Consider the following 27,503-nt stretch of genomic DNA (forward strand, 5'->3'; position numbering starts at 1 on the left):
CAAGTAGGATTTTATATCTTCAATTTCTTACTTGTTGCTCTCGGTACCATGACTCTAAGATCCACACAGGCTGCTGTGTGTGCCTTTAGACTCTTGCTTCTAGCTGCTGACCTATTAGTTAGGTATGTACTGTCCACGCTACCAATCTCCCACTCAGTAATGGACACTCATTTTGCATCCAACCCCCCTGCTGCCACAATGCCTTGAAGAAAATCCTTACACAGGTTCCCTTAAGTAACCGTGTCAGAATTTCTCTGGGATGTATACAGGAGTAGAATCGCAGGGTGGATTTGGAGACAGTTGTTCACATTGCTAAAAATGTCTGGCCTCATAAAAGCACCCATCAGAGTAGGGAGCACCTTCAAAGGGAGTACGTTCAAATGGTTATTGGCAAATCTGCTTAGAAACTGCTGCCAATTGAAGATGAATCAGGATAGAAGACATGACATCTCTAAAATAAAAATATAAGTCAGTGGGAAAAACAGCTTTGGATTCATAGAACCACATTCTGCGCCTCACTTCATGAGAATACATCTAGTGGCAAAAGCTTGGTACACCTGCCTCACCCACCTGTCTCCCCATTCTCTGGCCCCCAGGCCTCGTCCTTGCCCCAGCCACATCCACAAAGCTACCTGCTATTTGCTCAGGGGCTCCTTTATGGTAAGAACTTTATTTTTATTCTCATTACTCCTGCCTTTCCTGATCTGCAGCATCAACCTCAGCTGCAAAATTTCATCTTGTACTAGGGCTGTTCTGTAGTCCCTGGGGACAGCCAGGGCATGATCTACAGCTTCTCTCACTTGTGTCCAACCTTTGCTCCTCATCCCTCATCCCTACATCAATCAAAAGCTCAGGCAACCTCCCTGGTCAAACCTGAGCCAAACTGCTCTCCTGGGAGCCACACTATGCTCGCTTTTGGAGGAGGAGGCTGCTTGCTGAGAGGCTGCAGTTTCTGGGTTCCATTTGCATGAATAAACAGCTCTGAAGGGTTCGTTTTAAGCTTTTATGTAAACACTCTCCAAAATATGTTCTGTACTGCATTATCCCCAGCAATAAAGATTCTGGAATCAGAATTTGGCTGTCCGTTTTATTGATGTTGCATGGGGTACAGTAGAATACAGCTTTCTCTTCTGGAAATTGATTGACTTGGCAGTACAGAGAGCAATAAAACTGTGTTTTTAATCAGTAAGCCAAGCGGACATGATTCCAGAAGAAATATAGGAAGCAAATGTGCCATCATAAGAAGATTTCTCCCCCCACTGTCCCTGTTCTTCTTGGATGCCCTGTTAAATAAGTTTGGGTATTGAACAATGCGTTTGGTGGGACTGTCTTCAGGAATAAAATCAGAGGACCAAGTTTGGATTACTTCCTCTAGGTTGTACCATCTCTAAGAGACTGTTGAGTAAAAGCATTTCTCTGAAATGAAATTTCTTTGCAGTAGCCCCTAGAGAAGAACTGTTGGTAAGCTGCTCTGCAGGAGAAATGACGAGAGTGCAGCATTTCTCTTCTCAAGAGAAACAAGATTACAGTGCCTATCTCTCCACCTTGCTCACTGACAGAGAGTGGGTTACCTGTACAGACCAGAAGGAAATGAAATCACTATCTCTAAGAGCTATCTGCAACCCATGTTCACTCCAGTAGTATTCAAAACAGCCAAGATATAGAAACAACCGAAGGGTCCTTCAATTGATGAATGGATTTTAAAAATGTGGTAATTACACACACATACACACACACAGAGGAATATTTTTCAGCCATAAAAAAAGAAGGAAATCCTGCCATTTGTGATAGCATAGATGCATCTGGAGGGCATTATGCCAAGTGAAATAAGCCAGACAGAAAAAGACAAATACTATATGGTATCACTTACATGTGGAATCTAAAAGAAAAAAAAAAACAAACAAACAGCCAATTTCCTACAAACAGAGAAGAGAATCATGGGTGCCAGGGGCTGCGGGGAGGGGGATCTGAGGAGCTATAGATCAAAGGGCACAAACTTTGAGTTATAAGACTATCTTCTGATGATCCAATGAGAGTAGATTTTAAATGTTCTCACCCTCCCCCAAAAAAGAGTTAACTATGTGAGGTGACAGATGTGTTAATTTTCTTAATCTTTGTAATGATTCCACAATGTATGTGTATATCAAATCACCACACTATACACTTTTAAGTATATACAATTATGGGACACCTGGGTGGCTCAGTTGGTTAAGCGTCTGCCTTTGGCTCAGGTCATGATCCCAGGGTCCTGGGATCGAGTCCCACGTCGGGCTCTCTGCTCAGCAGGGAGCCTGCTTCTCCCTCTGCCTGCCGTTCCCCCTGCTTGTGCATGTGCACACACTCTCTCTTTCTCTCTCTCTCTCTGACAAATAAATAAATAAATATCTTTAAAAAATAAGTATACACAATTATATTTGTCATTATTCCTCAATAAAGTTTGGGGTGGGAGGAGAAAGAGACTGGGTTAGAAATCACATACTTTGGCCCAATATCACACCATCGAAAGACTATTTGGGCTCAGTCTGCTTGGTCATGTTACTTTGTTCAGGATACTGAATCTCTTTGTGATCTAGTTCTTTTGCTATCAAAGGGAAATACCCACCTCACACCATCGTTGAATGGATAAAATAAGGTTACAGGTGGGAGTGCACAACTCACATAGCCCCTTACACCAGTAGCAAGTCCCTTCTGAGACTGTAAGACATCTCCCTGATTCAAATACACTCCTGATGCCGAAGGTGTTCTTTCCTGGCAACCAAGACAGTCTGCTTTGTAGACACGTGAAAAGCAAGACAGCATCTCCCACCTCTACTCTCAAATTTCTGATACTCACTTCCCACCTGAAATGTCCTCATCCACTCCCCTCCTCTCTGCCAGGATTTGGTCCAAAACCCTGAACCATTGTAGATGCTTGATAAATGTTGGTTGAACATTCATTCCTGCTTTGCAGATGCTTTCTTCTGAGTTATCTTAAGCCCATTTTCCTTTAGCAGGTGTACATCACCCTGTTCTGCTTTTGCTATTGCTGAATAATTGCTCTTTTCTCAACTTTTACGTAATGGATAACTTTTATCTCAATTCAAGAACACTTAGATTGTTCCTCTGAATATAGGTGAATGCCTGAAGGAAATGTTCTATAGATATTCCCCCAAAATGGCATGAGATGCCCATGTAATTGAGCTATCATAGCAGCCACCTGGTCTGGTTGGGAGGATACTGAAATCAACTGTCTGGGGAAGATGGTATATCTCAAAATAGGAACATGTTCCTAGTGAATCTTCCCTTCTGCTGCCTGCCTGGTTTCCAATTGTATTTTCACCAGTCACTTCCCCACTTTACCCAAGACAGTTTCTTTTCCCTCTTCCCAACCAGGCCTATGCGGCCACTCTAGAACTACTTATCAACTATTGACTTGGTGCCAAGCCCTGTTCTTTACATGGCTTATATTGATTAGTCATCATAACAACCCTGTGAAGCAGGAATTATTATTCCAATTTTATAGATGAAGAAACTGAAATAGAGGGCCTACATACCATCCTCAGGATCACCTGACCAAGTAGTGAGAGAGTGGGGATTTGAACCCAGGTGTGTCTGAGCCCAAAGTTTGGGATCTTACTTACAAAATAACATACTCTTTGATAAAGACCAAGTGTGAGTCATGGCCCATCTCGTTATTGATGTAAATTAGAATTCTCCACCTGAATTCAGTCATTGGAATTCTGTATTCACACACATTTGCGCGTGCACACACACATTTTATTCATGAACTTAAAAGGTACCCAGTCTTAAATATTAAACTCTTGGCTTTCCTCTCTTCTTTTCTAGGTCACTCACCTATCTCCCTATCAAACTAATCCCATCTCAAGCTTTCAGAGGACTTAATGAGGTCATAAAAATGTAAGTAAGATACTGCATACCCAAAGACATTCATAATTGGAATAATAAAATTTTTGTAAGGGAAAACATAGTTGAAAAGGGATAATGTTTCTAGGAGAGAAACTGTGTTAAAGAAACCCCAGTATTTTTATCTTTATAATACAAATAATATCTAGGGACCTTTGAAGAAAAGTATGATTTTCAAGAGTCATTAAATTCTGGATAATTAACCTTGCTTCAGTGAACTGAATGCATTTTGATAAGTGATGATAAACTTCTCAAATAGAAAAGAAAATAGATTCCAATCACAAAAATTCTCCTTCTGCTAGAGCAGTTATTCCCTTGTGTCACATTTTTAGATAACACCCACACAGAAGAAAATGTGTTGGAGGTTTATTGTGCATCAGAAGATAATCTTTATATCTAAAATATAATAAGTGTATGACACACAGTATTTATAGCTGTATTGATAAAAGGCCTTTATCAAAAGTGCAAAGCAACCCGATAATACAGCGTGATCTCACATTTGTGTCAGATGTAACTTCAATCCGTTCTCCCTGGGTCTCAGCCTCCAGGGCATAAGACACCATACATGAGAGAGAACTTTCTCAGGAGCCCAGTATTCCAGCATCCTCCTTAATGTTAGTCTGTGTGAAAGGACCTCAAAGGTCATTTAGTTCCTAGAAAGCATCTCTGATCTTAACAATCCATGGGGCTTTTGAAGCCAATTTACATCTTTAAAGATGCTGCATCATCAATCCTAGCTCCTTGGGGAGCCTCTGACTATTCTTTAGGGTATTAGCAAGCAATGAGGATATTAAAAATAATCCCCAAGAATTACAGAAATGTCAGTTTCCTTGAATCTAACCCTTATTCTTCTCTCAAGTTTAAATGTTGAGTTTTGATAACTTTTAATGCATTACACTTCCTCATGAGAAAAGTAGCCACAGCTAAAGAAACAAACCATTAGGTATGAATAAAATGAATCAGTCCAGGAACAATCCATTACTGTGTTGTTCATAAAAGACATTAACTGCCTTAGGCTCAGCCTTTCTGTGGGCTAAAGCTCTCAAGTCTGAAGGCTTCAGTGAATGTTAACCTTAGAAACACTCAAATGTACAGTTTGTGAATTTGAGACTTTTTTCTCAGCTGGTAGCAAATGGTAGCTTATGTTGGGATTTTAAGGTAACATTGACATTATTTGCGTGCCTGGGATGGTATATGACAAAGCTGGTTCCTTTATGTTTGTGTCTTTTTAAAAAATCCATTCACGGATGCCTGGGTGGCTCAGATGGTTGGGCATCCGACTCTTGGTTTCAGCTCAGGTTGAGATCTCGGGGTCGTGAGATCAAGCCTTGAGTCGGGCTCTACGCTTGGCATGGAGTCTGCTTGGGATTCTCTGCGTCTCCCTCTGCCCTTCCCCCCATTCACTCTCTCTCTCTCTCTCTCTAAAATAAATAAATACATAAAATCTTTAAAAAAAAAAAACTCCATTCATTAATCCATTCATTCATTCATACTCTATGCACCAGGCAATATGAAGTCACCACAGATTCAGAAGTGAACAGGATATACTCCTTGTCCTCAACTTGCTAAAAGAGAAAAATGGTCAAATAAATAGACAGTTACAACCCAAAAAGGACACTATGTGCAGAAATTGACCACCTTGCAATTGCCTCAGAACAGGATTTTGGGAAAAGGAGAAAGAATTATGAAACAATGAAAGCAACCCACATTAAAACCTCACTAGGGTGATGGAGTTGGGAATTCAGACATCTGGATCCTGGTCCTGAGCCTTCCCAAAAGCACTTTTTGACTGTCCTCTGGAGACTCTCAATTTCCAAAGCTGATCTCACTAGATTTTCTCAAAAGACCTGTCCACTTCTAACAATCTGTGACTCTGAGTCACAAGAAAAAAACCTGTCACATAAACAGGGGTTACTGAAACCTGCATTTCAACTGCACCTGGGTTATAGACACCCATCAATGCTCCTAAAGGGAGATGGTGGCACTTTATGATGTGAGGACAACGTGAGACATCCCTGTTCTTTTTTAAAAGGACACACTGGAGCCCCCAGTTGTTGGGTCACACACACAGCTTATTATGATGCATGCATGGTCATTTCTTTCATGTTTCTTCTTTTTTTCTCTCTCTCTCTCCCCTAGAGAAATCTCTCAGAGTGATTCTCTGGAAAAGGTAGAAGCTAATGCCTTTGACAACCTCCTCAATTTGTCTGAAATGTAAGCATCAGCTAACAGATAGTTTATTGCTGTACACTATTACCCTTGCTGGCTGGAGCCCACTCAGTATTTGTATTCAAGCAGCCACTGCTAGGAATCCAAGAGGAAAAGACTACAGCAATTACTAGGTCTGGGCAGGCACTAATTTCTCTCACTGCAGTGGCCTGAGGGTTGCCATGGTGACAACTGCTTCTCCCTGGGAGCTGTATAAACTCTGAAACATCACAACACAAAGTTGGAAATTAAAATTGACATTGTGGAGTCCTGCCAAGTAGCTCTTACCTTATGGAAGGGAGGGAATGAAGTCCCTGGGATAGTGGGGAAATTTGAAAGGGAGCTTAGAGATCATGAATTAGTTCATTGAGGACTGTTCATTTATTTAGTAAATGATTCTTGGAAATCTACCATGTAAAACCCTGTGCTGGACATGTGTATGTGGTTTGTCATTGTTATTGTGATGGTTTAGAATTGATTCTTAAAAACAGTCCCTTCTGAATTATTACTTTCCTCCAATATACAAAAAAGAGGGGTGAAGACTGGCTTGATTCAGTTTTCAGATGATGAACCTCTGACCCAAAGAGGTTAACTGACTTGCGTGATGACACACAGCAAGTCAGTGCTAGAGCTGAGGCTAGGAATTGGGTCGTGTGACTCCCAAACCAGTCTTCTTACTGCTGCCTTATTTGGTTCAAACCTGAGCTTCTAAAAATGTCACCTGCATGGGAGTTTTGAAAGTTAAGGGAAAGGGAAGGATATTAGCAACAAACATTTTCTGAGCACTTGTATCTGGCATTTATTTCCTCGAGGTTGTGTTAATCCTCACAGCTTCCCTGCAAAGTGGAGTAGTTCTCCCTTTTGTCCAAGGGAAGGAAGGGAGGCTCAGAGAAGTCAGTAACTGGACCAGTGTGGCACCGTAGACAATGGCAGGGCTGAGTTTCCACCCCCGCCTCTCTTTTCTTCAAAGCTGTGCATTTCCCACCACACCACAAGGCCTCCCTATGAATGGTCCAATTAGCAATTATCTAAAGAGAATAGCTGATTGGTAAGTATGTGAGTACCCGCCACATGTCCAACCAAGGGTCAAGTGCTACTGGAATACAGAGGAGGTAAAATATAAATCTTCCCCAGAAGATGACAGTACACTCAGGGAGGTGAGACTACCTCACCAACTGATTATGGGGAAATCCAAAATAATGGGTATTCAAATGCAGATTTATAGTCTGGACTTGGCTATGAAGTAGAATTGGGGGGTGGGGAGTGGAGGGGAGAGGAGGTCATCACCATTACAGATGACAGTACTATCCCAGACCTAGAAATCTGCCCAAGTGATGATGAAGCACAGCTTATACTGAGAACCACCAGAACAGCTTAAGATACAGTGCTCATGATGCAACAGGAAGAAAAATAAAATGCTCTAAGGGAAGTTTATGGACTTTTCCAAAGGAAGGCCCTGACACTAGGATGTTAGCTCCATACAGGCTCTCTTTGTTCACAGCTGTAACCCCAGTACCTAGAACAACGCCTGGCACATGTAGGTGCTTAATAAATGTTTGTTGAGTGAGGGAATGTATGGATTGAGTAGTTTAAGGTCAGACCCCAAAAGATCTTTAAAAGTTCCTTCCACCTACCTACATAATGCCTTATATGGCCCATGATTGCTTGACTAAGTTGTTGTAAAAATAATTACAACAAAACATCACTCACCTCTAAAGAATCAAAAGAACATAAAAGATGGAAATAGGCACAAATGGTGGGTAACTATAGTAAGGGGGAAAAAACACTAGACTCAGAGTCCAAAAAATTGAGTTCACTTCCAAGTGGGGCTACTTCTCAGCTGTGTGACTAGAGACAAATTATTTAACATCCTGGTTTCATCAACTATAATAATTGTTAACACTGGTTGAAGCCTTACTGTGAGCCAGAAACACACATTTACTTCTCAAAAACTACCCTATGAAGAAACAGAGCTTTAAATGATGTATCCAAGGTCATACAATTAGTAAAACCAAACTGACTGCAGAGCCCCTCCAACTTACCAATACACTATATTTTCTCTATAGAACAAGAGTAACTATCATTTCTTCAGGTGGTTGTGGCATGGGGTAAGAGAGTCAAAGGCATTTGCTGGCCTTTTACTGAATCCAAAGTAGACAGGCAACTGTGGCTACTTCTCAAAGGGTCATAGTCCCTGGAGAAGTAGGGAGAAGGGCAATCATACCACTGTGGAGTCATAGCTGTACTTTTATACTATACAGAGCCCTGCCTCTGACATTATCTCTACCTATTCTATTACTCACTACATACCAACCTATGAGGTAGGACGAGTGCATATTATTATTCCAAAATTATAGAAGGTCACACTAGCTCAGGGAAGTTAGGAGGCTGTGCATCGTCACACAACAAATTATCTATAACAATGGGCATAAAATCCCCCCAAATCCAAGCCCCCGGATTGATCCAAAGACTGAGTGCCTGTCTGGATCATTGGTCAGTGTGGCTGCCAGCCGAGTATGAAGAAGACCAGTTTGCCTATAAGGGAGAGTAGCCAATTTGCTCATCCGACCTGGGAGCAGAATCTCCCATCACCCCCAGTGTGTAGGCTCCGTGGTGAGAGCCGGGAGTCCTGGAAGTTGGTGCTGCCTCACCGAGTGGGATGGAACAGACTCCCAGCTATGATGTTTATACCTTCCTCAGCAAGAGGTTGAGAGCAGAGCTTCCTGGCAAGAGCCAACTGGCTCTCACCATGCAGTTTTTATCCCCAGGCTCCTAGGAGCTCCCCTCCAGCATATGAAGTCTCTTGATTTTTGTTGATGCCATTTTCAGCCAGCATCCTCTGGTAACGATGGTCTTGTACATTCCAAACAATACACATTTCTTAAATTGCTCCTTCTCTCTTTACAGACTGATCCAGAACACCAAAAACCTGGTGTACATCGAGCCTGGAGCATTTAGAAATCTCCCCCGGTTAAAATACCTGTGAGGATTTTTCCTTTTTGAGCAACTGAGGAGGGAAATTGGGTATCTGATGAAAATCAAAACAATTAAAATGTTGGGAAGAATTTTTTAACTATATATTTAGCATTATTTGCACATCTGTCTTCAGCAGTCTGATTAAAATTTAATCAGCATTTCTTGTCAGACACCAGGCTGGGTGCTTTCAGAATCTGTGTAACTGGCTCCCAACACTTTCACTCTCTAGAAAGCACATGAGAAGAATATCACCCCCTTTGCAAGGATTTTCAAAACTGACAGTGGGAATGGGGAGAGGGGGGTCATGACACTTGAAAAAGGGTAAATTGGAATCTCTAAGGTGAGGTGGTGATACAGACAGAGCCCAGGTGAAAGTAAGAGAGGCAATTCTGATTCAACACCCATCCCTGGTTAAGAATTACTGATTCCTTCATCTCATTTGTTCCTTTCTGCATTAAGTGAAAACTTTTTAAGTATTGCCTTGAGGTAGACACTGGGCCATATAAACTAAATCATTGTTTTCTATTTCCCATTAAATCTTATTAAGTCTTCTAGTTAGAATTATAAGTTGAGTACCCATGGTAACCCAGCAGATTCAATTGCCTTGCCAGCAAAACCAAAATTCCTGAAACTTGATACAATCTATAAATTGATCACTATGGATCTTCTCACGGGTCAAGGAGTCACTTATTCACACAGAAAAATTTAAATCCCTCTAACACAGACATCCTCTCTTCTTCCTGATAAGTTAAATTTCATAAAATCTCCAGAGGGTGGAAGTCCACAAACCCCACCACTTCAAAAAAAAATGGAGAGGAACGGGAGGACATCTTTCTGGGCGTGGTGTTCGGTGTCACCTGGATAGCCTTGCCCTGGGGCCTCCTACAGGAGCTGCCGCTGGCCCAAGCATAGCTCCTACGGCAGCTCTAACACCGAACGCCTCCTAGCCCAGGTGTTCTGCTTTTCCAGGCCTCCGGGGCTGTGTAGGACATAAGCATAAGCATCTGTACTGTCAACCACTTTCGAAAAAGAAAAAAAAAAAAAGAAAAACATAAGAAAATCCCAGAACCAAATTTGACTATTATAGTCCCTTGTTATCTAAGAATCATTGTCTCTATTAAATAGCATTTTCACCCCCCAAACAAGTGATCGTCCCCCAACCCCAGTACACTTTGCTGTCAAAGTTACAATGCCATCACCAGCCACAGAGAGGACAAGGATTCAGTGCGATCTGGGGTTACAGGTAAGAAGGAGCATCAGAGCCAGGGGAGAAACCTGGCTTCCTTCTGTTGTCACCAGAGTGTGAGGAAGTTCATGTCAGTTTCTACAGCCCTGCACAGGTGAATTTAAAACTCGGCTAGGGGAAATCTGGATGCCTGGACTCCTCTAAAGGAGTCCCATTCTTGTGTAATAAAATATCTTTCAATTTAACCTATCACTGAAGCTTCTCTCTTCTTTGAAGCTTAAATAAAAGGTGGGAGGAAGAAGAGACCTAAGCCCCAATAAGGAAAAGCATGTTCAATGATTTCAGTAAGTTATAAGGAAGAACTTCCTGAACCACAAGGTAGCTAAAGAAAGAAAGATTTTTAATAATGAGGGATATGGGGGCGGCTGGGTGGCTCAGTCATTAAGCGTCTGCCTTCGGCTCAGGTCATGGTCCCAGGGTCCTGGGAGAGCCTGCTTTTCCCTCTCCCACTCCCCCTGCTTGTGTTCCCTCTCTAGCCATGTCTCTGTCTGTCAAATATATAAATAAAATCTTTAAAAATAATAATAATAATGAGGGATATGGATTTCTCATATGGAGATTAATATTCCTAAAGTGTTTGAGTTTGAAACCTATTCCAAAGTAGAGGGATGCCATCTAGAACTACCAAGAGCAAATTACTAAAAAAGAATAGGATAGAATACAACAGAAAAAACGCAATTGATACAATAGGAAAAGACAGGCTGGAAACATAAATATAAATGAAAAAGACCTGAAAGGTTAGTCCCGGCCCCTAGATCTTTAAACAGGCATCTTTAGAGCAACTTCTTCCATAGTGCTAGGGGCTTTAAAATTCTGACAATCTTCAACAGCTAAAAGTGCTACCAAAAAAGCCAAACTCAGTATTTTTTTAAATGTGAAGATAGTCTTTGCAAAGTGCCTCTCTACTGCGTTTATCTTTATGCCTTAATAACAATCACTTTTACTCACTCCCTGCCCACATCCCCACCCTACCCCAAATCACAGGAGCATCTGTAACACAGGCATCCGAAAGCTTCCAGATGTTACAAAGATCTTCTCCTCTGAATTTAATTTCATTCTGTAAGTACCAGGCTGATTGCTATGCATAACAGTTTCCTATTTGCAGCTAAAATTTGGAAAGTAAATATTTCTCATTTTATTCCTCCAGGGAAATTTGTGATAACTTACACATAACCACCATACCAGAAAATGCTTTTCAAGGGATGAATAACGAATCCATAACACTGTGAGTAAAATCCCAGATTCATGTTCTGCCATTCAGGCTCCTGCTATTCTTGCTTCTAGCTTGAGGTGAGCTCTTTCTCATCTTTCACCACGTTCTTCATTCACTGGTAACATTCTTTATGACCTAAAATGCTAGGGTGAGAGCAGTTGTGCGGGATTGCAGCTGTGCCATGTGTTCACACAACCACCAACTGACCCATTCGGTTTAAAATTAATCAGACGGGCCCTGAGGATTGACAGTGACCAAATTTCCAACTGATGAAATTGTTCACTGCATCAGTGGAATGCTTTGAAGCTGGGAAGAGACAGCCGGGAGGGAAATGACTGCCCTGGTTCAAAGAGCAGAGAAATTTCAAGTTTCAAATGAGAAGTTTGGAACGATATTCTCCAAGTAGGTAAAATAGTTGATCGATAGAGCCTGCATTCACTCGCTTACTCTCTCTGATTTTTTACTTTGCTTCTGAAGAGCACCATCTATGCCCATTCCCTACATCCCTTAATACTTGAAAATAGTGTCTTTTTATTTGACAATCACTCATCAGGTTACCAGGCTCATAGGCCCTACCCCTTTTATGCTCTTTCCTAAGGCCTTGCTATTCAAAGTATGGTCCATGGACCAGCAACTACTGTATCTTCTAAGAGCTGGTTAGACATGCAGACTCTCAGGACTCAGAACTACTAACTCAGAATCTGCAAGTTCCCAATTCACATGCACATAAAGTTCACAGGGAACTGTACTAAGATAACCCAACCTACTCTCTTCACTATTCATCTGCCTGACTTCCTTCCCTCTGGGGTCCCTGCCATCTGCACATGGAGCACCTGCCTTTGCCCCACCATTCAGAAGGAGCGTTCTGGGCACCATGTCTCACTTGTATCCAAAGTCCAATGACCCATACTTAATTCTTTTCCCCACATCCATATCCCTCTCACTCTTTCTACTTTGGTTACAGCTCATGGCAGAGTTGTAATGAATCAATAAATGAGCTTGCCCTTAAAGAAAGAGAGAGCAAAAAAAAAGAGAGAGCACACATTGGATGACCCCAAAATGAGGAGATAGTTGTGAAGCAAGAGAAGAGACCATCTCAGAGGACTCTCTTTTATAACATGGATTTTAAATATTGGTATCAATGTACATTGCATTTGAAGAGTACTTTTTACTTTGTGTAGGTATAATTCCACACATTTAATTGTCACGTTACAAAGCTGTAGCTCATGCAGACCCAGCTCAGAGTATTGCAATCAGGGAATATAGAGCAGCAACCAAAAAAAAAATTTTTTTCAAGATAAATTCTTTACTTGCAGCTCTTAAACACCAGGAAGGATAAAGGAGATCCTAGAAAATCTCTACAGTCTTTCTGCTCCTCTACTTTCCTTACACACTAAAGCTCTTCCAGCTCTATTTTATAAAGTATTTCCAACACACCACTGCATGTATCTAGAACTACTCATTTATCACACCCCCGTCAGAAACAGAGCAAAGACTGCATGGGGAGGTACCACATACCTTAGGATTCTTTAGTGAGAACACAAAAGACATAAGATCCATATCCCCAAGGAGTTCAGAATCTCAATTATGAGGAAATGGAGAAATTATGGGGGTAAACATGAAAGAATGAAAGAATAATACAAACCAGTAGATATTCACTGTGAAAGTTTGTGTTACGCAGAAATTAGAAGTCTTAGAGAAGTCCTCTTGGGCTGGAAAAGTCAGAGGAGGCTGCACGGTGGGGCTGAGACTTGAGTTAGACCTCATAGTATCAGTAACATTGGTATGGGTAAGTGTGATAATAGCAGCTAATATTTATACAGCACTTAGTAAATGCCTGCACTATTTTTAAGTACTTTTTAAAAACTTGTTTACATCTCACAGCAACCCTATGAGGTAGGGACTATCAGCCCCATTTTTAGATGAGGAAACCAAGGCACTACGGGGTTAAGTAATTTGCCCAGGGTCAGGATTTAGACTCCGTCTGGCTCCAGAATCACAGTCTTAACCATTATGTGGTACCACATACCAAGAAAAGGGGAGCGCGTAGTCTAAGTGTGGGGACATCATGAGCAAAAGTATGGCTGTGGGAAAGAGGACAACAAGGTATGTCTTACTTATTGGGGAGTACACACCCAGCTTAAGAAACAGGAAATAGGTTTAGATAAATGGCAGAGGTGGAGGGGACATTGGATTGCTGAGTCTTGAATGCTGGGATAAAGGATTAAAAGCTTAGAAGTAACTCTGACAAAAGTAATAAGAAACCACCCCGTAGAGTAGCCTTTATTCAAAGATCATAAATATCCAAGACTTCCTTTGATTTTGACCTAAATCTAAAAATAATCAGGACCCAAATGGTACTTGTCCCAGGTAAATGTACAGCCATAGGAATGAAGTGGAAATGGAATGAATGAAAAGACAGAAGATGTGGAGAACAGTCAACAAGAAAATGAATGTTGGGATGATCCACAGGGTCCTCGTGAGCAACCAAGACTGGACCAACCCACCAAACTCAAGGAACAACAAAAGATTCCTTTCACACATCACATTTCAGCATGTGCACATGAGAGCTGCACAGTATTTTTATTATGGGGCTATTAACTTATGTTAGTTATGATTTTAAGAAGAATAGTGCTTACCAGCAGGGCATAATTGCCCCACATCTGAAGTTAATGAGGATTGCAGATTCATCTCTCCTAATGGGCCCAGGGGGCATTGGACTTCCATCCCCCTCCTCACTCTCAGCCCTTCATCTGGAGGGGGAGTGATTAGTCATTTGCTAGGCACTTGTTCTCAGCTGAATAGGCCCTTCTGTAAGCGAAGGATCCTGTGGAGCACCCTGTTGGAGAAAGGGTATTACACTTAAAGAGGAAAGCTTTATTTTCTCAGCTATAAAGTTCAACTTCCTAATTAGGAGCCTTCTCTCTTCATTATTAGTAGTATTGGAGATTTTGCTTTTTGTGGAACCTTTCTTGTCCTCCCCCCACCCAAATCTTTACCAACTGTGAGCTCATTTAATGAAAACAAAACACTTCACTTGATGCTGGAGAAGCTCAGTGGGGTTAATGCTAAAACTATGCATTATACTATTACGTCCCTTATAGCCACTTTGGCTTTTCATTAAATCTCCTCAAGAGGCTACCTTGAAATGTACCCCCTGAGAAAGCAGGATGTGGCTGCACCACCTTTAAAATATTCTAGATGACTGGTCATACCAGTCTCAAAAAAAGAGACAACTTTGATTCATGTCTGAACTCCACAAAGAGAAGGAAAGGTCGTGACAGCTAATTCTCAGAGAAAGAATGCCTGGCAAAGGATGGCAAGCTTCCAGGCTGCACCTGTGATAAGCCACACTGAAGAGACTGCTGGGTGTTGAAACAGAAAGCCTGGGTTCTAGTCCCAGCCCTGTGTCTAATGACCTCTAGGCAAGTTATACCACCCAGACATGCCTCTGTCTCTGTGTATCCAATGGGATTAATACTTCTTGTGCAAATTCAACCACATCGTGTCAACTACATGGCACCACCATGATTAAAAGCTAATATTCAGCAAGCCAGTTGTTTTAGACCACCCTGAAAACACCATGTCTCATCATCTCTTTAAATATTTTAAAATTTTCAGTGGACAAGTGGAGTTACTTCCCACTTGTCTTTCCAATAACACCCCTATACAACTTACCTAGATTTACCAACTATTAGCAGCTTGCTACACCCACCCCATCTCTATATGTGTAAGTATATACAACATATTTCTTTTTGGCCAAACCATCCAAAAAAAGTTTATAGATATTATGACACTTCATACCTTAAATAGTTCAGCATGTAACTCCCCAAAACAGGGACATTCTACGTAACTACACCATTATACACACACACCCCAAAAAAAGCAAAAACAAAAACAAAAAACCATGAATTTAATGACATTGTCCAATCTACAGTCCCCATTCCAATAAAAATGTCTTTTATAGAATTTTTCTTGACTCAGAATCCAATCAAAATTTTATGCACTGCATTTTCACTATTATGTCTCTTAGTGCTCCCAACCTCACCTCCTACCCCACCCATGAAGATCTGCTCCCCGACTTTCCTCTGTTCTGTATGACACCAATTCCTTGAAGGAGCCCAGGCCAGTTGTCTGGATTCATCTGACTGTATGATCAGGATTAGATTCAGGTCAACATTTCTGCAAGAACACTGCAAAGGGCATGCTGTGTCTCTCCCAGTTTATCAAACCAGAAGGCACATCATGCCATGCCCCTTGGCCATTTGGTTAAAGTGTGACTGTCAGACATCTTCATTGTAAGGGCACATTTTTCCCTTTGTCATTAATAATAAGCGATAGTGGGATACTTTGAGTTGGTGCAACTAGCCATTGGCCAAAAACTTTTCAGCTAACGGTTTCAGCATCAAATGATTATTCGGTTATTATGCAGGGAGTTACAAAAGGGAAGTTTTAAATTTCATCATTCTTCTACATTTATTACCAGCACTCTTCTGTAAAAAAAAGAATCCTCTCCTTCTCTCTCGATCTCTGTCTTTTTTAAGTATCACTGTGGAAGTAGATTTTTTAAAAAATTTTATTCAATATATTACAATCCATTGCAGTCATCATTCTTTTGGATGCCTGACATCTTTTTGTTATTACATATGGTAAAGTCATATAAGATGACATGAACTTGGCTGAGGGAAACTTGAAGGAAAACATAACAACTCAGCGCTGCTGAAAGGCAGGAGGTATGCCCACATTAGAGAGAGGATTTCCTTGCCAATTGAGTCTGTGAGCCCCACAGAAATGGGGGAATTCTGATGAACATTCAAAACTAGGGTCACAGCAGCATATAGAGATCAGCCTGGTGACAGTGAACTGGTGACAAGTTATCCATACAACCAAGGCCAAGGCATCCACTCAAGAAGTGTCTTCATACACTTCATACACAGGAATTATTCAGGTATAAAAGGACTCCAGCAAAATACCACCAGAGAAGAACGTGATGAATTTAGGATCCCTGTTCTTTAAGTAGGTATCTGTATAGTCATTTGATAAAATTTGCTTATAGATATATCACCATGGGACATATTTTCTAAAATAGAAACCCTGAGGCCACTTTTTGAGACCCTGCAAATCTGCAAACACATATTAAGTTTTCTTCTTTAAAATCATCCAAAAACTAGGTGCTTACATGATCCAAAACGGAACCATGGCAGATCATCTAATACTGTTAATACAACCCCAGAAATGCTTTTAGAGCCCCAGGAATATTTGGAGTTGTTTTAAGGCAGCATTCAGAATGAGAGTCTCATCTGTGATTAAGTTCTAAGCCTGAACCTTATTTTGAATAAAAAGGTGACACTCTCTCTTTTTGAATCACAATTACTGACATTTGAATAGAGCACATAGACAATGCTTTAAAGTAAGGTGCAGCTATTGTAATGGGGGGGGCGGGGATCATTTCTGTGCTTGTGACAGCATCCTCAGGGCAAAGGGAGCCATCCTCATTTAATTCTGACACCATGATGTTTTGGGAAAAAAGTTATCTGAAGTGATTCTCCAGATGTTTTAAGGGGCATTTTAAAGCATTGTATGGGCCTGACAGCAGGAAGCCTCCCACTCACATTCGTAACTTCTCCAAAGTAAGGAAGCCAGTTTTAATCAAAACAAAGCAACACATTCTATTGTGTGCAACTGGTAAGAACAAAGCTGAAGAGAAACAGCTGCAAAGGAAACAGTGAGCCCCATTCTTTGGAAAGTCGGGACAAGCAGGACCCAGACTATTTAAAAAAAAAAAGACCTGAAAAATGTCCCAATACAAGCATGTCAATGATGCTAATAACACAGACCAAAGATGTTTGAGGGCCTCTGGAGAGTGAGTACATCTGAGGCAGCCCAGGCCACTAAACTGACTTGCTCCGCCAAGAACAGGAAGGCCCCGACCCCAGCAGACAACAGTTCAATTAAACGGCCTGCTACATTTCATGGAACTCCTGTCCAGAGCATGGCAAGGGACACCCTTTCCCTCTATTCTGGTCAGAGAGATGGAGCTACTACAAAATATAATAATAATAATAATAATAATAATAATAATAATAATAATAATAGCAACACATTAAGCATTTACTGTGTTCCAGGACTTATTTCTAAGTGCTTCACATATGTTTAGTATTTTAATCCACCCAATAGCCTTTTGAGGTCAATACTATTATTATCATCCCTATTTTCAGATTAGGAAATTAACACACGAAGAGGTTAAGTAACTGCCTAAAGTAACTCAGCTAATAAGTAGTGAGCAGTTGGGTTGAAGACTTGCAAATTTAACCACCAAGCTGCACTTAGAGCCATGGCATTGTAAGCCCCTCTAAAAAAAAAAAAAAAAAAAAAAAAAGTATAAAATCCTAATATGTATCAAAACTAGGATCAGGACAGCACATAAGGATGATGGGGAATGGGCATCCAGACAAGTGCTGGCAGCTTTGCTTTGCTCAAAACAGAGTGGGAGCTACTTTGTCTTAATTCACCATGCACGTAACTCCATTGCTTACCAGGTAGGGAAAGCAGTAAGGGAACCAGACTCTGGACTAAGTTCTATCCAGCAGACCATCTGATCTGCATATGGAAATGATGAGACCTATATCATCCCATGCTGTACCTTAGGGCAAGGGGCCCCAAACTGGCATGCCCAAGCTCACTGGGAGAGCTTGTTATAAAAGTGCATATTCCTGAACAACACTACCACATTCTGATTCCATAGCTCTGCAGGGCACCTGCTCAGTGGGTTTGAGTCTGTATTTCCAGCAAGCAGCTCCAGTTGATTCGGAGTCAATGGATGAAGGGGAATGCTTTGACAAACCCTGGTTGAGACTCTAAGAAATCCAATTTCAAAGAAGTTCAAAGAAAAGTCCAATATGATTCCTTCATCTACAAGAGATTGCTATAAAGAAATTCAAACCCCCAAATGATAAGGGACTGCCAAAGAATAATAGTCTAACTGTAAAATTTAAAAAAGAATTCTAGGGGCGCCTGGGTGGCCCAGATGGTTGGGCATCTGCCTTCGGCTCAGGTCATGATCCCAGGGTCCCGGGATCGAGCCCCACATTGGGCTCCTGGCTCAGCAGGGAGCCTGCTTCTCCCTCTCCCTCTGCCTCTCCCCCTCCTCATGCTCTTTCTCTCTCTGTATCTGTGTCTCAAATGAATAAGTAAAAAATCTTTTAAAGGGCGCCTGAGTGGCTCAGATGGTTAAGCGTCTGCCTTCAGCTCAGGTCATGACCCCAGGGTCCTGGGATCAAGTCCCGCATCGGGCTCCCTGCTCAGCAGGGAACTTGCTTCTCCCTCTGCCTCTCTCTCTCTGTGTGTCTCTTATGAATAAATGAATAAAATCTTTAAAAAAAAATCTTTTAAAAAAATGCTTAAAAAAAAAGAATTCTATTTTTGAGCTGCTAAGGAGGCAAGAAGGTTGTGCGTAATTACACAAGACAACAGAGATAAACCAAGTAAATATCCCCTCAAATTCTAGAAAACTACTGAAAAATGGCACCCCAGAATCCATTACAGAATACAGTTAAGAGTTCATAGGTGAAGTTGTAAATTCAAAATTCCAGAAGAAAGCACAGGAGAGCAGAAGACAGAGAAGACTGTTCCTCACATGGAAGGGCAAGGCTGGGCTCCTGCCAGATAGCAAGCATCATGAGAGACCCAGGGGTTTTACAAAATGAGGTCGCTCTGAACTCAAATTAATAAGGAGCTTTTATGGATTATTTTGTAATCTCTATTTTCTGAATGCCAGTGTTCAAATATCATGCTTCAACCCTGAGTCCTGCTTAGATTTATCTATACACTGGTTTGTCTCAGGTGTGCTATGGATTGATGGAAAGAGACCCTACACACACATACACACTACACACATACACATACACCACAAGATGCAATTCCATGCTTGTTTTATTTAACAAAGTCTAGAGAACCCTTGCAGACAACAGCCACCTGGAACAGGAACAGCTGGGGAAGGTGTCTAATCTTAAGTCGCACCCACCAGCCCATCCCTACATGGCCATGCAACTACCAGCAACCCTGTAGAGGGAAGCTAGGGTCTTGCCAGGTGCTGGAGCTTAATTTTATGTTATAACATAACCCTTTCTCACTTGAGTATTATATCATGGTTCATGAAGAACTTACACAAATATTTCTAAGACTATGACTTTCAAACTTGCTTGGTTGACTATGATTTATAGTAAGAAATTCATCTTACATATACCCATTTGTTCATCCAATTCATTTAACATATATTTACTGTAATCCTCCCAAATGCCAGGCACTGTTCTAGATGCAGGGGATTCTGTAAGAAACAGAACAGTTTGAAATCCTTGCTCTCCTGAAGCTTACATTCTGCCGGGGAAGGGAGATGATGAACGAGTATGATATAATCAGAGGTCAGATGCTGATAAAGCCACAGAGGAAACACAAATCCAAGAGGGGGATGGGAATGTGGGAATGCTGGGGGAAGGGAGGATGGGAGTTTAAACGGGCAGCCAGGAAAGGCCGCACCAAGAACGCGACATCAAGCACAGCCCTGCAGGAGGAGGAAGAGGGGCCATGTGGATATCTCAGGGAAGAAAAGTGAAAACAACCAGTGAAACAGATATACTGGAAATAGCCCAAGACAAAGTATGTTCTGGTCCCATTTCTGCCTATGCTGGGCTTTAGACAAGTCACTTTCCTTTCTGAGCCTCTTCTCTTCTTTCTAAAATGAAGGTATGCCACTTGATCCTCTCCAAGCTCCTTCCTGGCTTCAACATTTCCCAACATCTGTCTTGAGGACCCTCTTATGTCTTATTCTGGGCAGATGTATATGTATTATCCATATATGTGTATGTATACTTTTATGTACATAACATAGAAAAATGGTGGAACAAAATTCCATAAATGGTACTATCCTAATTACATGAAACACACTCCAATATTTTCCACTTTGTCTTATTCTGTTCTATTTCATTTTGCTAAATGCTGATTGCACCCAACTAAACTGATTTCACTATCCACTAATTGGTCTTAAAGAACCATTTACAGGCATTGAAATCTTCTTGGTTATGGAGCCAAATACAGCATTAGCAAAAACACATACTCATCCAAGGAAAAGAAAAGCTAACTCAGTACTGGAGTCTTCCTCTGCCCTGCACTTTCAGCCACCCGGAAAGCAGAGGCAACACAACACTGAGACTTAGATTTCTCATCAGCATAATGGAAATGACAATGAGGATTAAGTCACAAAATACATGTAGGATGACTGATCAAGTGCCTGGCACTTAATAAACACTTAATAAACAAACAAATTGGTGGTGATGCCACTGGTCGAAGTGAAGCCAAACTAGAATAGAAAGAAAAAAAAAAAAAAACAGCTCCATCTCATCAGCAGGACCTTAGAATCCAAAACGTTAGAGAAACAGAGCTAGATATTGTGAATGCCAGTAATTATCTTAGTAATAAATGTCACAGAAGGAAGAATGTGTGATTCCAAAATGTGCTTCTTTCACCGCTAAATCTTCTCTCCTCTCACTTCAGCAAACTATATGGAAATGGGTTTGAAGAAATACAAAGTCATGCCTTCAACGGGACAACGCTGATTTCCCTGTAAGTATGTGCTTATTTCCCCAGCTCATGAATAAAAATGAAGTATTACTCTAGCTACCAGATCACATTCAATCTTCAGCAACTAACGCAGGACAAAAATAAACTTTCAAGTGGTTAGTCCTCAGTGTTTCACTCATGTTACTAGGCAACTGGCTGGCTAGAAACCCCAGAGCACCTGATTTCAAAGATAGATGCAGCCTGGAGACATTAAAGTTGACAGTTTGCTAAAATATTCAACACCCTACTTTAGTCTCATCTCTCGGCCTCCCTTTCTAGCCCGTTCACTCAGGTTGATGGTGTGTTAGAAGCAGCACGATTTCAGTGAAGAAATTCTTCCCCCAGCCTCACCGCAGAGAAATCGGGTAACTCCAGCTACCAGCCCAATCAGCCACAACAGGCCCACTCGCAGTCCCATCCTCCTACTGCTAGGGGGGAGTATGGAGCACATTTTTCACAGAGTGAGGGGGCCTGGTGCTTTCACCATATCCTACCCCGGTCCCCAGCGTTCACAGCCTTTAACTCAAGAAGAGCATTGCTACCAACTTCTTCCTTCATTGTTCCCCACCTCTCTTTCCTTCGATGGCTCCTTTTCTAAAAGAGTGGCTCATTCACTAAACCTGCTGGGCTGGGGCCATTGGAACCATAACAGGTACAGAGTGAGGTGACAATCACCCTACAGTTGGGTATAATAAAAACTAAGAGCCCCTGAAAAGCACAACTGAAGCCAAAATTAAGAAAAGGCTTTTATAATAAATTGTATAAACCACAGTCTATACAAGGGCTTCTCAGACTTTAACACACATAGAATAACATGGAGATTGCTAAAACACAGATTCCTAGGCCCCATCCCCGGAGACTTTGCTTCAGTGGGTCTAGGGTAGGGCTTGAGAATTTGTAATTATAACAAGGCCTCAGGAGATGCTGATGTTGCCAGTCTCAAGTTGAGTAGCATGTCTATACAATAGACTATTTAACTATACATATTAACCAAAGACTCTATTATATCCATACCATGCTACAGAGCTTGGTGACGAAGAGAACAGAGCTAAGAGTCACTGACTAGGCTTCAAACTCCAATGCCAGTATTTATCAGCTTGACCTTGCGCAAGTTACTTAACCTATCCCAGCCACAGTGTTCTCAGCCATAAAATAGAGCCGCTAATGGGCTTGTTTATTTCCAAAAATGAAAAGGTCTGTTTTGAATCCTCAGTACTTAACACAGTGCCTCGCACAGAGTATGTGCTCATTTATTATTTATCACATTGCACAGTTCATTAACTACAAATGAATGAATGAATGACAAATAAGATTATATTTTTATAATCTTAGCCTGAGTCTGGCACATACCAAGTGCTCGAGAAATGGTACCTTGAACTCATGGAGTAAATTTTCCTTCATTTTCTTGTTGACTTGAATTTAACGAAGAGTTCACTCTAGCCAATTGAATCTGTTTCTGCCAAAATCAAATCATATACTCTCCTGGCACAGTACTTTCAGATGCCTCATTCACTCAACACGGGTTTGCCAAGCATCAGCTGTGTTTGAGGAACATGCTATATCTGGGGTGGAAATGAAGATGAATAAGCCCCAGTGTTTGCCCCACAGGAGCTTAGAGCCTAGGAAGAAGCATCGCCAAATGGTAAATAAACTGTACACTAAGTAGTAACTAAAACAGAAGGCAAAGCATGATGCCTCCCCTGAGAGAAGGAAAGTCCTCTGGGATTTCAAAGGCAGAAGAGAAGAAAATTAGAGAAAGCCTCAGGAGAGACATAGAATTTGAGCTGGTTCTAAGAGAGGCAAAGAGAGAAGGAAAATGCATTCTAAGCAGAGGATAACAAAGAGAATGGCCCAGAGGAGGAAGCATATGTTCACAGAACAGCACACAGTACCTTTTAGAAAGTTCTAGGTGTGAGTTAGGGACAAAGCAGGAAGGGCCTCAGGTGCCACAGTAAAGAATTTGGACTCTCTTCTGTAGAAAATGAGAAGCTGTTGAAAGTTCTGGGATGCGAAGTGTGAGAGACACTTAAAGAAGGTTCATCTGCTAGCAGAAAGGGCAGAAGTTGGTGGTGGGGGTGCAGGGCTAGCAACAGACACCAGCTCTCTGAATACAGGGGGTGATTGAAGGCCTTTGTGGCTGAGGTCACCTGGACGAGGGGGGAACTAAGAGAACTGAATATAAAATTGGGGGACAACAAGAAAGGAGGAGAAGCCAGAGCAAAAGCGGAGTGGGAGGGACACCAGCAGAGGACATCTTCGGGAGGTCAGGGACAACAGGACTTTGGGACGGAGGGCCTTGGTCGGCAGTGTCCCAGCTGCTTCAGTGATGCCAAAATGAGTGTGAACTTCAAAAAGTCCAACTAGTCAAGATTCTGAATCTTCCACACCTCACTGTTGCAAGAAAGAGGAAGCCAAGAACACAAATCAGTTTGCCAAGGATACAAATCAATCTCATTCATTTATTTATCCAATAACATTTATTAAGAATCACTGATATATTAGGCACCACATTAGGAGCTGGGTCTGAGATGGCAGAGTGGAAAGAGTCCCTGCCCTCATGAAGTTTCTCTTCTAGCAGAAGACACAGACAAAAAGACAAGTAAATAAATGAAGTTATTGCAGATAGGGATATATCCTATGAAGGAAATAACCCATTACTGAGATCTGCGAGTCAGGGACTGACTGACTTTAGGTTAGGTGCCCAGGGATAGCTTTGCCACGGACATGAAATTTAGGCTGAGCCTAGAGGATGACAAAGAGTCCACCATGGCAATAGTGAGGGGAAGTACGTCACAGGAAGAGGAAGCAGGATGTGCAAAGAAAAGAAGTTGTAAGCTCCAGGAATAGAGAGGACAGTGTGGCTAGAGGGTCATCAGCAAGGGGAAATGGGTATGAGACAAACCTGGACATGAAGCAGGAACAAATCATGCAGAACTCAGAGGCAATGGAAGAGTGAATTCTCTTCCACGGGCAAGGAGGCCCATTGAAGGATCGAAGCAGGGAAGGGGAGGTAGGTTTTAAAACCGCCAAGCCAAATTTTCAAACCATACATTCAACCCAGTATCTGACACCTTCCTCATACGTGGGCCTGTTCAAAGTTGTTCAGAATGATGACACCAAGGCCCTGCAAAGTTTTCAAACTTCCTATTTACTAATGCAAGACAGGGTGGAGGGAAGCAGCACCAGAGGGTTGCCCTCAGACACCTCCAGGGTTCTGAGAATCAGTCCCTACCATTCCCAGAGCACCCCACTTAGGAACATTTTGGGTGGAGTTTGGGCGTTCTCCCACCGTGCCTCAAGAGGTTATCCTGCCTGTGCTTCTCATGCCTGGAGGGCTGTGTCACTTGGGAACATGGAAGTGACCCCCAGGAAAACATGGCAGACAAATTTATTTTCAACCGAGTTACATAATGCAGAATTATCAGTACACAGGAAGATCTGAGTTTTAATAAAACATGTGAAATGCTGTCATGAAATTTGAACAATTAATTTGACCTGGCTGACATGAGGATTATTTGCTCACAGAGCCCCGTTTCAATGATTTGTGACCATAACAGAACCTAATTAAAACAAACCAAATCAGGAAGAAGAGCCATGGAGGTTTGGAAAGGAAATTTTCTTTTGATTTAGATTTTAGACAGCAATTGACTCTGACAAACTCATCTCTTTGAAAGTGGAAATACACCCAGGGGATGGAACTGTATGAGACTGACGGGTGCCTTCTGATGGAAGGGCTGAGGATTTCCAAGGAAAACGCTTAGTAGAAGCATGTGGAAAACAGCCGCCCAGGGAGCAAGATGCAGGGGGGTTTGTAGTTTTTAAATGGCAGGCATGATGTGGAGACATGCAGAAAGACAACGAAGAAGATGTAGAGCTATGAGACGAGCCACGATGCCTAAGCATCCTGCAGGGGAGGGGAGAGCGAGTGTTGGTCTATTTGTTCTGCTATGCAACACTGTAATGGTGATGCAGAAGAATCATGCTCCCATGCTTGAAATCACCACACCAACAATGGAGGCATGTTCTAGAAGGCTCTTTGAGGCACCAATCTTCTCTTATAGAATGAAAGTGCTCAGAAGAAGGCCAGCAAGTCTGAGCCCAGGAACTCCTCTCCTTGCTTCCTAGTCCACCCAGAGAGGGGCCTGGGCTTGGAGACCCCAGCGTCAGGGCCCAGGCAGGAGGCCACTTGGCAGAACCAGGCTGAGCTAGCTGATCCTGAGCAGTTCACCCTGAGCTGCTTGGAGCTCCAGGGAACAGAAGCATCAGGTAGCTACTGCACAGCAGCGTTTGGTTGTGCCACAGCTTTAACTACAGTAGCCCTCAACCCTTTTGTTTCCACAACATGTATACTGGTGACAATCATATACCCAGCACAGGACCCTGTGTGAGGCGTGCAGGGTGCGGGGCAATTTTCTACACAGGCTGTTCTTCCTCCCCTTTCCTACCCACAGAGAATGCATGCCGGAAAAAAAAAAAAAAAGAGTACAATTCCCATGATGAAAGGGCTATCTTTGAGTGGACCCTACTTTTTCTTTTCAAGTAAAGTACTGGCAAACTTCAGTAGATGACTGTTAGCCAACTCTGAGACCTCCAAGGTCAGGGCGGCGGAGCGCGGGACACAGAGCAGGCTGCCCTCCACCCTTCAGCCTTGAACACTGGAGCAGCAGTTTCATCCTGGCGCAGCTGTGCCGCAGCCAGCTGTCCTAACTCCAGGCCGGCGGGGGTGAGCACTTTGAGCTGGAGGACAACACATTCTACCTAGTGAGGCGGACACTGCAGGGGAAAGGTGGGGCCAGACACACACTCCCGCAACTGGACAGTTTGCCCGACACCGGCATGTCTTTTTCCACTTTCCCTACAGTCCCCCTTTCCCTCTAGCGCTGAGCACCACGCAGGCAGCCTGCTCCAAACGTGTGTCTGTGCCACTGTGACCGGTAACACCTGACAGTACAAACTCCACTAAGGACACTTCCTTCCCCACAGGGAGCTCAAGGAAAATGCACACCTGGAGAAGATGCACAATGGAGTCTTCCGGGGGGCCACGGGACCTAGCATCTTGTGAGTACAGGGGTGCTGCCTTCCCTCCCCACCCAGGCCTGCTTAGGGTGTCCAGCCACACTGTCCCCAGGCTGGTTTGTGGAGATTCAGCCTCCGAATGTGAAACGGCTGCCATCAACCAATAACGCAAACTGGGAGGGCTAACGTGACGGAAACTGTCTGCATTCTAGAGCCTAGACGTCTGAACCAAGGTATCAGCAGGCTTATTCCTCCTGAGGGCTGTGAAGGTGGGATCTATTCCAGGCCTCCCTCCTTGCTGCTCGGTGTGCCTTCTGGTTGTGACAACAGAACTCTCGCCTTCACATGGCATTCTCTGTGTGGATCTGCCTGTCTCTGAATTTCCCTCTTTTTATAAGGACACCAGTCATACTGGATCTGGATCCATCCTAATGACCTCATTTTATCATGATTACCTCTGTGAAGACCTCGTGTCCAAATAAGGTCAGATTCTGAGGTACTGGGGGCTTAGGACTTCCACATTTGAATTTGGAAGAGACACGATTCAACCTATAACACCAAGTATGCAGGGCTGTCTTACGTGCTGACAGAGGGGTGGCTGCCTGCCTGGTATCCATCCATGGACGTGCAAAGGACAAAGATCTGACTTGCCCCTGGCACTTGTACGGACAGAGCTGAGCTTCTCTGTCGGGCTCCCTGAGGTGCAAGCAGCAGAACCACTCTACTTCCAACCCTGCCACTGTCAACTTCTGACTGTGCCTAGTTCCCAGCCCCCACTGCTATCAACCCCCCCGACTGTCTCTAGTTCCCAGCCCCCACTACTATCAACCCCCCAACTGTCTCTAATTCCCAGCCCCCGCTACTATCAACCCTCCTGACTGTGTCTAGTTCCCAGCCCCCACAACTATCAACCCCCCCGACTGTCTCTAGTTCCCAGCCCCCACTACTATCAACCCCCCGACTGTCTCTAGTTCCCAGCCCCCACGACTGTCAACCCCCCTATCTCTAGTTCCCAGCCCCCACTACTATTAACCCCCAGACTGTCTCTAGTTCCCAGCCCCCGCTACTACCAACCCTCCCGACTATCTCTAGTTCCCAGCCCCCACGACTATCAACCCCCCTGACCGTCTCTAGTTCCCAGCCCCCACTGCTATCAACCCTCCTGACTGTGTCTAGTTCCCAGCCCCCACTACTATCAACCCCCCTGACTGTGTCTAGATCCCAGGCCCCACTTCTATCAACCCCCCTATTTCTAGTTCCCAGCCCCCACTACTATCAACCCCCCGACTGTGTCTAGTTCCTAGCCCCCACTGCTGTCAACGCCTC

The 27,503-nt window shown here is 42.9% G+C and overlaps 1 protein-coding gene across 1 annotated transcript in view; it reads left to right on the plus strand.

Moving 5' to 3' along the window:
* The window catches only part of LHCGR (luteinizing hormone/choriogonadotropin receptor), a 54,584-nt gene that overhangs the window by 15,935 nt on the left and 11,146 nt on the right, over positions 1–27,503 (plus strand). The window contains exons 2-8 of the mRNA XM_035000503.1: positions 3,826–3,897; positions 6,043–6,117; positions 9,019–9,093; positions 11,318–11,392; positions 11,481–11,558; positions 21,096–21,164; positions 26,145–26,219. Coding sequence (XP_034856394.1) covers positions 3,826–3,897; positions 6,043–6,117; positions 9,019–9,093; positions 11,318–11,392; positions 11,481–11,558; positions 21,096–21,164; positions 26,145–26,219 — 519 coding nt within the window. The remainder of the gene's footprint in view (positions 1–3,825; positions 3,898–6,042; positions 6,118–9,018; positions 9,094–11,317; positions 11,393–11,480; positions 11,559–21,095; positions 21,165–26,144; positions 26,220–27,503) is intronic.

Source organism: Mirounga leonina, unplaced genomic scaffold, assembly GCF_011800145.1.
Source record: "Mirounga leonina isolate KUSES-001 unplaced genomic scaffold, KU_Mleo_1.0 Mir_125, whole genome shotgun sequence".
Classification (NCBI taxonomy): domain Eukaryota; kingdom Metazoa; phylum Chordata; class Mammalia; order Carnivora; family Phocidae; genus Mirounga; species Mirounga leonina.